The 12,802-nt window shown below is 49.3% G+C and overlaps 1 protein-coding gene across 1 annotated transcript; it reads right to left on the bottom strand.

The window, feature by feature from the left end:
* Positions 1-5,757: 5,757 nt before the first annotated feature.
* Positions 5,758-11,106, bottom strand: LOC146276259 (serine/threonine-protein kinase pim-3-like). Its single transcript, XM_084701742.1, has 6 exons — positions 10,598-11,106; positions 10,176-10,285; positions 9,975-10,025; positions 9,528-9,891; positions 8,321-8,497; positions 5,758-8,197 (listed from the first exon to the last, which is right to left on the bottom strand). Exons 1-6 carry the CDS (start codon positions 10,683-10,685, stop codon positions 8,001-8,003), a joined length of 987 nt encoding a protein of 328 aa, XP_084557868.1. The 5' UTR covers positions 10,686-11,106; the 3' UTR covers positions 5,758-8,000.
* Between the last annotated feature and the right edge of the window lie 1,696 nt (positions 11,107-12,802).

Below are 12,802 nucleotides of genomic sequence, written 5' to 3'. Positions count from 1 at the left end.
TGTGTGTGTGTGTTTCTCATTAGCTGCGACAGTAGATCTTCCTTCTGCAGAAAGAGGTTACGCGTGTGTCTGTGTGTCAGTGTATGACCTCAGCAGCCTAAAGGCTGGAAACAGAATGAAGACCTCATAATCAACACCTAGCTGACACACACACACAGCAGCTGGGAACTGTGTGTTCGTGTCACAGCATGCTGTAAGAGATTCCATCATCACCAGAGTCCTGTCTCTCAGACCAGGCGTCAAATCTCACACATGCACACATGGCCTCACTGTCTGAGCAGCAGACTGCAGGCCTCCAGCCAGCTCTGATGCAGAGATGAGCGAGAGAGGCCAGGTGAAGTAGTCCCTTCACCTGCAGCCAATCCCTGCAATGTTTACAGTTTCTAATCAGAAAACCAGGAAGGATTACCAGACCGCATGGGATTTAGGAGGAGAGGAAGCCTGAGAGATCAAAGTCTATTGTACCTCATTCTTGAAGTGTGTAAGATCAGAGAGAAGGTACACACACACACACACACACACAGGTGCTCAGATGAAAGAGAAGCAGAGTACATCAAACCCTCTGACCTTTCTGTCTGTCTGTCTGCCTGTCTGTCTGCCTGTCTGTGTGTCTGTCTGCCTGTCTGTCTGCCTGTCTGTCTGCCTGTCTGTGTGTGTGTCTGTCTGCCTGTCTGTGTGTCTGTCTGTCTGTCTGTGTGTCTGTCTGTCTGTCTGTCTGTCCTGTCTGCCTGTCTGTGTGTCTGTCTGCCTGTCTGTCTGTCTGTCTGTCCTGTCTGCCTGTCTGTGTGTCTGTCTGCCTGTCTGTCTGTCTGTCTGTCTGTCTGTCTGTCTGTCCTGTCTGTCTGTCTGTCTGTCTGTCCTGTCTGTCTGCCATCTCTGTGAAGAAACAACAGAGGTGTCAACACCACCACACACATACACACACACGTATGCCACGTGTGTGTGTGTGTGTGTGTGTGTGGGTGTGAGAGAGAGAGAGAGAGAGAGAGAGAGAGAGAGAGAGATAGAGAGAGAGAGAGAGAGAAACAGTTCAGCTCTCCTGTTTTCTCTGGGTCAGGGGACAGGGGCTGTTCATCACTGAGATCTGTCTGAATGGACTCACTGTCTGAATGAATCAACAGCTTGATACAGTTATATCATAAATGGCACAGTCTCAGTGTGTGTGTGTGTGTGTGTGTGTCTGTCTGCGTGTTTCTGTGCGTGTGTGTATGTGTATGTGCGTGTGTGTGTGCGTGTGTCTCCAGCCAAGACTCAGTTCCTGGCTGAGTTGATTAAGCAGTGAGGCTGCCATGGCGACAGGCGCGTTTGATCTGATCTGTAGGCATGAATGGTGTGAACCACCCACCATCCCTGCTGCTGCCCACACACACACACACACACACTCACACACACACACACACTCACCATAGAAGACCTACACACAGAGGCACACAAGCATCTAGTCAGCCAGGCAGTACCAGCAGGCCTGGTCAGAACAGTGATTATGTAAGAAAGGAGAGAGAAGTCCTGAAATGGCAGATAAGTGAGAAAGCAGAGAGAGAGGGGGGGGGGATAGAGGGGGGGGGAGAGAGAGAGACAGAGAGAGAGAGGGAGGGAGGGAGGGAGAGAGAGAGGGAGGACAGGGAGGGAGAGAGACATTTTTACCCCCCCCCCCTCGTCCCAGATTTGAGCCCTGCACTCTTGATGAACCCCAAAGCCTTCTGGGTAATCTCGCTGAGATTCCCAGTAGCACCACTCCTTACTTACCAACCTCGTTCCTTAGTTACCAAACCTGTTCCTTAGTTACCAAACCTGTTCCTTAGTTACCAAACCTGTTCCTTAGTTACCAGGCACGCTGAGCCTCTCTTCTCTCCCCCCATCCATCTCTCTCACTCTGTCAACAGTGGCAAAATCATATTTATCAGAACACACATACACACACACTGAACTTCAGGAGGGGAGGAGAGGTAGATAACAGTCTAGTTGATGAGCTATAGAAGAGTATTTCCCTTCTCTCCCTCTTTCCCTCTCCTCCCCCCTCCCCCCTCTCCCTCAGAGAACCTCCTGACCCAACATGGCTTCGTCTCAGGCTGTCAGGCACACTGTGTTCCACAGACTGGCGGCATCAAGCTTTTAGTGCACATCAGGTCTAAATAACCTCCCTCCTTCCCTCCCTCCTTTTCTATCCCTGCATCTCTCTCATTCACTGTCCTTCTGTCTCTCATTCTCTCATTCACGCTCCTTCTCTCTCTCACTCTCTCCTTCACTCTCCTTCACTCTCTCATTCACTCTCCTTCACTCTCAGTCCCTGGATCAGAGGCAGACCCTAATACCAGAACATCTCCATCCCTTATTGAACAGTTTATGTTGGACCTGATTTGGGATGGCATTGCCGTGACAACTACATGGCAATACAGCGCTGTCTATCTGTGATGGTTGTCAGGGCGTTATGCATAGCAACACTGCCCTCTTTTTGGTTGTCACGGTTTCAGGTGACGGCTGACCTCATGGAACCTTCCGGAACAATAGGTGCTTGTTGCCACGGCAACAAGTCTGTCTTCCTGGGAAATGCCTGTGGAATCTGATCACCATGGACGCAAAAAGAAAGAGGAGAACAGAGCAGAGGTCTCTCCTCTCTCTCTTCCTCTCTTATCTTGCCCCTCCATAACAGTGTGCTGCATGTTGAGGTTGTTGTCAAGGGCTGATGTAAACAGACTGTTCCTGGAAAAACCTCAGGGATCTGCAGCACACTGTGTCCTTCCTCTACTGGAGCCCTGCCTCTAGTACCCTGTCCTGCCTCTACTGTTCTACTGGAGCTCTGCCTCTAGTACCCTGTCCTGCCTCTACTGTTCTACTGGAGCTCTGCCTCTAGTACCCTGTCCTGCCTCTACTGTTCTACTGGAGCTCTGCTCTCTAGTATCCTGCCTCTACTGTTCTACTGGAGCCCTGCCTCTAGTACCCTGTCCTGCCTCTACTGTTCTACTGGAGCTCTGCTCTCTAGTATCCTGCCTCTACTGTTCTACTGGAGCCCTGCCTCTAGTACCCTGTCCTGCCTCTACTGTTCTACTGGAGCTCTGCTCTCTAGTATCCTGCCTCTACTGTTCTACTGGAGCCCTGCCTCTAGTACCCTGTCCTGCCTCTACTGTTCTACTGGAGCTCTGCTCTCTAGTATCCTGCCTCTACTGTTCTACTGGAGCCCTGCCTCTAGTACCCTGTCCTGCCTCTACTGTTCTACTGGAGCTCTGCTCTCTAGTATCCTGCCTCTACTGTTCTACTGGAGCCCTGCCTCTAGTACCCTGTCCTGCCTCTACTGTTCTACTGGAGCTCTGCTCTCTAGTATCCTGCCTCTACTGTTCTACTGGAGCCCTGCCTCTAGTACCCTGTCCTGCCTCTACTGTTCTACTGGAGCTCTGCCTCTAGTACCCTGTCCTGCCTCTACTGTTCTACTGGAGCCCTGCCTCTACTGTTCCTCTCCTCTCCTCACCCCCCCCTTACCCCCCCACCCCCATACCCCTAGTGTCCCCCCACGCACCAACCATCGCCGTGGCAGAACCCCCCCCACACCAACCATCGCCATGGCAGAACCCCCCCACACCAACCATCGTTGTGGCAGCACCCCCCCACACCAACCATCGCCATGGCAGAACCCCCCCACACCAACCATCGCCGTGGCAGCACCCCCCCACACCAACCATCGCCGTGGCAGCACCCCCCCACACCAACCATCGCCGTGGCAGCACCCCCCCACACCAACCATCGCCGTGGCAGCACCCCCCCACACCAACCATCGTTGTGGCAGCACCCCCCCACACCAACCATCGCCATGGCAGAACCCCCCCACACCAACCATCGCCGTGGCAGCACCCCCCCACACCAACCATCGCCGTGGCAGCACCCCCCCACACCAACCATCGCCGTGGCAGCACCCCCCCACACCAACCATCGCCGTGGCAGCACCCCCCCACACCAACCATCGCCGTGGCAGCACCCCCCCCACACCAACCATCGCCGTGGCAGCACCCCCCCACACCAACCATCGCCGTGGCAGCACCCCCCCACACCAACCATCGCCGTGGCAGCACCCCCCCCACACCAACCATCGCCGTGGCAGCACCCCCCAGTGTTCCGCCCACCTCTCCATCTGTGCCATCTGGCGCCTCCTTGTCTCACAGCCTCAACTACATCTCCACATGTCGCCACGCCAACCACCCCTCTCCCCCCTTCTCCCACACTACATCCGTCCCTCCCTCTCTCTCTGTCCCTCCCTCACTCCCTCTCTCTCTGTCCCTCCCTCCCTCCCCCCTCCCTCTCTCTCTCTGTCTCCCTCCCCCCTCCCTCTCTCTCTCTTTCTCTCTCTCTCTGTCTCTCTCCCTTCCTCCCTCCCTCCCCCCCTCCCTCTCACTCTCTCACTCTCTCTGTCTCCCCCCCCCCCTCCCTCTCTCTCGCTCTCTCTCTCTATCTGTCTCTCTCTCTCTGTGTTGCTTCTGCTCATCCTTCCGTGCTGACTGGCCCACCTGCCCAGACGTCTCTCCAGCATGTTCAGCTCTTCTGTCAGCCAGGACATGATTCTCTTTACGGGTGTGACAGAGTACTGGGTGTGACAGAGTACTGGGTGTGACAGTACCGGGTATGACAGTACCGGTGTGACCTGCAAGCTCTTGATCTACTCTACCACTGAGCTACACCCAACCTCCACACTGATACCTATAATCTATTTTCTTCAATCAATATTTCTAACGCTTATAATTCAGTGTGAATTTGTTATTTCAAGCTAACTGAGATAATGCACACAGGAACGAAACTACGCTACCTACGATGTTTACCGTATACAAGTTCCTGCCATAGTAAATTCCTTGTTTGTGCGAACTTACTTGACGAATAAAATGTACATTAGCCTAGCTCCGTTAGTGGTGAAGGAGTTGGCTAAGGCGAACGCTAGCGATTGGTTATGGCAGATCCAGAGGGGCTCTGGGCAGATCCAATAGTTCTAAACTTCAACAGAGTACCCGCCTTCAAGGAAGTTAACGCTTATCAATGGTACAAATGTACAAATAAAATGTTCGAGAGTCTGGTTAGGACCAGGCTAACAACAGAAGGTCTCTTTAAGACAAGTAGCTCATCTCCATGTGAAAGACCTCCAGCGACAGAAACAATAGCCCTTACCCCCGGTTGCGGTAGATGCCCCGTCTTGAGACGAGAGAAGAAAAAACGCCAATCAGCTTGTCGCTGATCGACAGGACAGGAGTTGTGGTGGTTTACTTTTCGTAATTCGGGAGTTACAAGACACGGAAGGTTTTCTAACGTGAAACGTTGATGATTAGAACCCCTTGATTGTTTGAATGACTTTTCTTTAATGCAGTGAGTGGGTGTGCGTGAGAGAAGCATACTGTGATACTGTCACTTCTCCTCAACCCCCTCCTTATGGAAGCAAATCAGTGTTTTGGAATTTTAAAAGGCATTGAATACTAAGTATTGAAATTCAAACACCACCGAATTTGTTGGTTTTGAATTCACCTCCCAAATGTTAACCATTAATTTATTTCAACAACAAAAAGAAATCTGATCCAAAAATCCAAGGTTCACTTATCTGACAAGATGAGGAGAGAAGTCAGGAGGTCAAGCAGTTGGACCCTTCTCGGAGAAGTAAGATATATTTTTTTCTGTTCGATGAAGTTCGTTTTCTGGCGGATTTTTTTTATCCCATAATATGAAACTCTGTTATGAGTTGATGTACGCGTGTGTGTGTGTTTAGGAATACCAAGGACACAGCCCTCTCAGTTTTGTGTACAAAAAAAGATATTTTATTGCTGATAAAAAAATATCCCCACCACAGATGTACAGTCACCCGTCACTGCGAACTAGACAAACGGACGAGAACAGGGGGGGGGGGGGCAGAGAGGGGGAGAGAGATGGGGGGGCAGAGATGGGGGTGGGGGGTCGGGGCAGAGAGCAGAGGGGGGGAACAGAAGAGAGACAGGTAGCAAACTCCTAAACCTCACGTTTCTCTATGAAAGAAACATTTAAATAGACAGATGTTTTCCAACGCTAATCCTACTTAAATAACATTCAATCCTCTTTCTGTATTTTCCTTAAGTAAACCTTTAAAAGTTTTATTCCTTTTCACATCAACAGCTTCAGTGCACCTGTCCACCAACTCAAAAATACTAAATGTTCAAATAAAATGACAGGAATGCAAATAAAAGGCCATTTAAGATATGAAAACACCAGAGGGCAGGTTCTTTAAGCAGAGACAATAAAATAAATAAATATAAAATAAAAATAAATAAGCCACATCGGGGAATGTCTACAATGTTTACAAATAAATTAAAATGCATGTAGAGAGAAAATATATACGTAAAAATAAAGTTCAAAGTACATAACTGAGTTCTTGACTATTGCATTGATCGTGCATTCTCCTCCCACACCTCTAGGGGGAGCACCTGTGCCAGGGTACAAGGAGGGGGGCAGTTTAAGGAGGGGGGAGGGGGTAGTGTTTGTGTGGCGACTGTGTCCATAGACATCCATAGAGAAAAGATATGATGTTTCAACACCTGTTGGTGTTGAAGACAGCAGCTTTGACACCATGACAGGAGAGTGCTTCAAGTAATCTACGGTCTCCCCCAATCAGGGGAGGGGGCTTGAGGCTGATTGGCCATTCTCACATCATCACCAAGGACAACAGCATTGGCCCCGCCCCAAACTGACCGTTAATGGGGCATTCACACCAACAGTGACACGACTATTCAACGATCTGCACTGCTCGGCAAGCATGACATCATGCTAGCATGGTGTGTGATGACATCAAGTTAGCATGGTGTGTGATGACATCATGTTAGCATGGTGTGTGATGACATCATGTTAGCATGGTGTGATGGTCAAATCCGACCATCACAGTGCTGCCTTGTCGTGCGGGTGTGAATGCCCCGTTAGACAAAGGCCTCAAAAACTGAACCAGAGAAATAAAACACAGAGAAAGGCACTCCAATATTCCACATATTCTTTTTTTTTAAATCAGACGTTTTCTGAGTCTGACAAAAAATGATAAAATGCACATTTGATCTTTGTGGGGCTGGTGGAGGAGGGAGTGGGGAGGGGTGAAGAGGCCATACGAGGTCAAATTCAATATTGACCCGTCCAGAACACTCCTCCAACATCAACAGTCAGGTCATTAAGAAGAAGAAAAAATACTTCAGACGTTTCCGTTCTGAACGCCTCTATCCCTGGTTGAACTCTTGTGACCTTTGACCTTCATGTGAAAGCGATGGAGGAGCCGTAATCAGCCTTCCTCTGCATCCCACCTGGACACGCCCCTCCCTCCACCTGGACACGCCCCTCCCTCCAGCAGGACACGCCCCTCCCTCCAGCAGGACACAACCCTCCCTCCAGCAGGACACAACCCTCCCTCCAGCAGGACACGGACCCAGGCTAGTCCCCTGTGTGTGTGAGCGTGTGTGTGTGTGTGTGTGTGTGTGTGTGTGTGTGCGTGCGTGTCCAGTTCCAGGTGGTAGTGACAGGAGGCCTAGCCCCTCTGGAACAACAGATGATGAACGTGTAGCAACAGACGATTCAACACTGTCAACAACAGGAGTCTCTTTCCCAGACGAGAGACCAGATGATCTCTCCCCGTGAGAGACGGATGGCTGCGGTCTCTCTTTAAGGCTCGCGGTCTCTCTTTAAGGTTCTACAAAAACAACCAACTCTGAACAGGAGCCTCACCAACAGCATTAGCCAGCCAGGTAACAATGAAAGTAAATATAAATAAATAGTTCTGGTAGGACCACCTAAACAGCTACTCTTCTGTCAAGAGACAGACCGAGAAAAAGAGACCACTTTTAAATAAAAAAGGAAGAACAAACTGGTTATACATTTTTAAATTCCCCACAAAAGGAAAAATATAAATTGTTTTCACTCATCAGGTGAGGGCAGGAAGAGACCAGCCATCAAACCAGCCAGCCAGCCAGCATGTTCATCAAACCAGCATGTTCATCAAAGCCCCCCCCCCCTCCCCCTTCTCCTACCCCTCAGAGAGAGTCCTGGCTGGGCCTCTCTGGGCCTGGCTGCAGGGGGTCCAGACTGGTGAGGGTGACGTGGCCCTGCCCCCCAGTGCCAGACGGGGGCCCCAGCGGGAGGCTCATCCAGACGTGCTCCAGCACCTGGTCCAGAGTGGGCCGGTCCGATGGACGCACAGACAGGCACCAGTCGATCAGCTGCTGGCACTCTGTACAACAACAACAACACTGTTAGTGTCTCTCCATCCAACAGTGATTATAACTCCCTGTTCCTGTAGAGGGAGCCCCTTCCCTATAAGTGTGTGTGTGTGTGTGTGTGTGTGTGTACTTACCGTTGGACACCCGTCTCCTGTAGTACAGTCGTCCTCTCAGTATCTCCTCGTCCTGCTCAAAGGGGATGTCCCCACACACCATGTCATACAGCAGGACGCCGAGCGACCACACCGTTGCCGAGCGACCGTGGTATCTATGGAAGCGGATCCACTCAGGGGGGCTGTACACTCTGGTACCTGGGGGCAGGAAACAGGAAGCAGATGAGCGGTGACGTTCCAAAGATCTGTGATGTTATGTGAATTTTATAACGTCACTGTCAGTGTTAACAACATCGTGATGACTGCTGGTGTTTTTTGTTTTGTTTTTAAAATGCATAAGAAAGAGTCCTTTTAGGGGGGAATGTTGACATCAAAGTAGACAGTCATCTGATATGGCCCTGTCATATTTATACTTTCAAAACATGAAATCTCTCCTTCCCTCTCTCTAGCACAGAGCTTTCCATCCGCGTGACCTGCCCCCCTCTCTCCCCCTGTTCTGTTCCTCCCCCTCCCCCTCCCCCTCCCCCTCCCCCTCCCCCTCCCCCTCCCCCTCCCCCGGGCAAGAGTAACTTGGAAACCAAACAAACTCGAATGCGCAATGAGAGCCATCACGTGAACACCAGGCTCCGGTTTCACAACAAACAGATGTTACGTGGCGACTGACCCAACACCCACACAACCTGCCGAAAGCCAGCCGTTTAGACCGACACAACCTTACATTTAGTCATTTAGCAGACGCACTTATCCAGAGCGACTTAGACCAATACAACAGCGGTAAACATCTAAATGTAGACTAAACAAAACGAGTTGCATCACACACGACGTTCAAAACGTTTATATTTACACCTCTATATAATCAAGTTGTTGTAATAAAAATGGTTAATTTCCGTCAGGTATACGTCGATAATAAATCTTACCTACGCATCGGAGCTACACCTTGAGGGAAAATCCGCTACGAGGCACAGAAAACAAACATTTGCGTCACAGGCTCGTGAACGCCCCCGCCGTTATCATGAGCTACCGGCCCAGCAGGCTATCAAGGGCAAATCAACGGAATTGCGTACATCCGTAGTATGTAAACATACGGTCGTGATTCACACACCACGTTTTACAGAACTGTGCAACGTACCACAGAAACACCAAAACATAATTGTCACATAGCCAATGTGTACTGACCCATCGCCCTAAAAGCACAGCAATTAACAGTTGGATTTAAAAAGCTACGTACCGTCAAAATCGGTGTACACCGTGTCCTTGAGAATGGCTCCGGAGCCAAAGTCAATAAGCGTAAGTTCCCCGGTACGGAGATCCACGAGCAAGTTCTCGTCTTTGATGTCTCTGTGCACCACCCCGCAGCTGTAACAGTGCCTCACCGCATCCACAACCTGCCGGAAAAACCCCCTCGCCGTGTCCTCGTCCAGCGCGCCCTTCTCCGTGATGAAATCAAATAAATCCTTGACGAGCTCCGGTCTCTCCATGACGATCAACCAGCCGTCCGGTCGCTCGTACCAGTCCAGCAGTTTAATAACCCCCCGAAACGACGAACTCACTTTCTTCAGTAGGAGGATTTCCAAAGGCACCATGGCACCGTTCTGTGAAAAGCGAACGAACGATTTAATGCCACACTTAGACGTAACATAAACAAACTCGTAACGGTTTAAATTAGGATACTTACAATTGTGCCCCACTCGGTCACTCTTTCCTTTGCTACATGTTTTACAGCGACCTGAAATTAGATCACACCAAATAAATAAGAAATCACATAAAATGGTACCAAAACGTGACGTGAATATTCCGTTGGTTGTAGTGCGAAGCGACAACGGGCGCCATGTGCTGGCTAGGCAGAATCAAAACATTGCAAATTCTCCGTCCTTACCGGTGCTCCATCAGAAATCCGGTTTCCTGCGTACACCGTGCCGAAGCCCCCACTTCCCAGCACTGTCCCGACCTGATAAACTTTCTCGAAAGGCTCCTTGTCCAGTTTAACTGTGAATATCAACAAGGACATTCGTAAGAACAGACTTCGACAACCGGGATATTGAGCTGACTGGAGTGGCCAGAGGCTTCGTGTCCTGTACAGCTAATCTGCTACTACTGACGTTAGCACCAACTATCCAGATAGCAAGCATCTAGTTGACGCTAGTGCAAGCTATTAAAGCGAGTCCATAAATGCAAATTATACCATTAGCACCACGATATCTGTAGGTCTAGGCCTACATAATCTGTCCACTAAATATGTTTTAATAAATGTTGCGTTAGCTCGCAGTAAAGGTGACTACAAAGAGACGGAATCTCTACCTGTTTGGAGCTGTATTTTCACCGGCAAGTGATCCATGCTTGAGGGATTGCAAATGTGTGAAAATGAGCCAAACTTTGACAGCAACATAGTCACATCGAAAATGCCAATTGTATTCCTCGTTTGTTTTCTTTAAATGCTATTTCAACTCAGTTAAACGCGAAATATAGGTATATAAATATTTAAGACGGATCTTGTAAACGACTCAGTTATATATCCAGTGCGCCAACTCCGCTGCACCGCGCTGTCAAATAAAAATGTCACCAGTTGTTGCCCTTATCCCGTTGGGAGAACGACGCTTGAGATAAAAACGATTTCCTGTTTTATATTAGAGTCCTGTAGTGGAACAAGTACGGTCCTGTTGAAGACTACACGGACAAACTACACCCCGCCGCGTGCAGCTATACCGTACAGTAGTATAACTGATATTGCGGTTATCCCTACATGACACCGTGCTGACTCCAGGAGATTCTGTCTATGCTTTGCCGCGTCCTCCGCCTGGCTTTATAATGCTAATATTTTGACGCGTAGTGGGATGGTATCCCTCCGCGTCTGACTATTTTCGATGCTTCCACAACATATTGTCGTAGGAAACTTACAAATCTTTCTCAATTTGACACTAACGGTATTGTTGTATTCTATCAGTCCGTCTAAAAACGACCTTGCGTTGAATTCCTTGGTGCTATGCTTATGTACACACGCACTACTTTCTCATAGTACTAGACGCGACAACCACCCCCTGTCTGGACTCGATGCACTCTCGTTCACCGTCAACCTGCAGCTCCCAGCCAATCAGATGGAGGGTATAAATACCGTGTTTTCAATATCGTCCAATCGATAAACGTTGATGATCGTAGACGGGGCGATTTGAGCGCACGTGGCGGGAATTCCGAGCCGCACCTTTCCGCTGCAGTATTCGGTAAACGGGCGAGAGGCGGCAGGCGAGCAGAATGACAAGGCGTCAGGGTTTCCCGGGAACTCTCCCCGCGCGTGCTTCACGAGCACGCTTTAGTCCTGCTAAACAAAGCTTTGAAGGCTAAGTCAAGGCCGGCACCACACAGTGATAATAGCAGTGTAGCCCCATTATCGAACAGAATGTTGCCAGATGACAGAAATATTATAGGATGCAGTCGATGCCATACAACTGAAGCTGTTAAATATGCTGTATGTTTTAAGTCTGCTATCCCATTCTATAGTTGAACTCATGTTACCTGTAAAAGTGGCTTGCAGGCTGTACTGGGACAAACTGGATATGACATGTTATTGCAGACAGGTCCAGGTTCAGAGAACAGGTGTGTGTGTGTGTGTGCGTGTGTGTGTGTGTGTGTGTGTGTGTGTGTGTGTGTGTGTGTGTGTATGTGTGTGTATGTGTGTGTGTGTGTGTGTGTGTGCAAGGGCAAAGGTTGTCTTTGAACGTTGGCAGAGACACAGTGAAAGAGAGTTAACATCTAATGTGATCTTGAAGCAGTAAAGGTTTAAATAAAGTCCTTAAATGACTTCACATGAACATGAGATGTATACAACTAGTTGGTAAAAGATATATGATAGACTAAAGGTCAAGTTTGAGCTAATTTAGCATCCAGAGTTAGCTTATCCTGTGGCCTGTAACCTAAGATATAGACCTCTAACATGTGACCTAAGATATAGACCTCTAACATGTGGTCCAGCTGTAGTGTTTTCCATCTGAGCTGGACTTAACCTTGGTCTCTGTCAGAACAGCCTGCTTTCTAACCTTTATCTTCCCTGCCTAGATAACCTGTGTGACAGTGTGTGTGTGTCTGTGTGTGAGTGTCTGTGTGTGAGTGTCTGTGTGTGTGTGTCTGTGTGTGAGTGTCTGTGTGTGAGTGTAAGAGTGTGCTGATGTATGTGTGTATGTGTGTATGTGTGTATGTGTGTATGTGTGTATGTACATATTGAAGAGCATAGATAGTGAGCAACAGAGGAAGCATATCTGTGTGAAACAGCAGAGTTATGTAAATGTGTCGTTGTCATGGCGGCGCGGGCGTGGTGAAAATGGAACTTCAGGCGTGTCAACAGGAACACGGAGATGACTAGCTATGCTGTCACCTACCTGGAGATGACTAGCTATGCTGTCTCCTTAGCTTGAGGTGACTAGCTATGCTGTCTCCTACCTGGAGATGACTAGCTATGATGTCACCTACCTGGAGGTGACTAGCTATGCTGTCTCCTTACCTGGAGATGACTAG

The sequence above is a fragment of the Hypomesus nipponensis genome, chromosome 7 (genome assembly GCF_054491055.1).
Source record: "Hypomesus nipponensis isolate SF chromosome 7, ASM5449105v1, whole genome shotgun sequence".
NCBI classification, from domain to species: Eukaryota; Metazoa; Chordata; class Actinopteri; order Osmeriformes; family Osmeridae; genus Hypomesus; species Hypomesus nipponensis.
The sequence above is the reverse complement of the archived record's forward strand: the minus strand, read 5'-3'. Positions and strand labels throughout refer to the sequence as shown.

Bases quoted from the DNA above. Each gene is read 5' to 3' on its own strand.
- LOC146276259 (XM_084701742.1), bottom strand. From the start codon at position 10,685: ATGTTGCTGTCAAAGTTTGGCTCATTTTCACACATTTGCAATCCCTCA. The intron at 9,892-9,974 runs GTAAGTATCCTA...CGCTTTTCACAG, and splicing joins TGACCGAGTGGGGCACAATT to AACGGTGCCATGGTGCCTTT. The intron at 8,498-9,527 runs GTACGTAGCTTT...TCCTGCCCCCAG, and splicing joins GGTGTACACCGATTTTGACG to GTACCAGAGTGTACAGCCCC.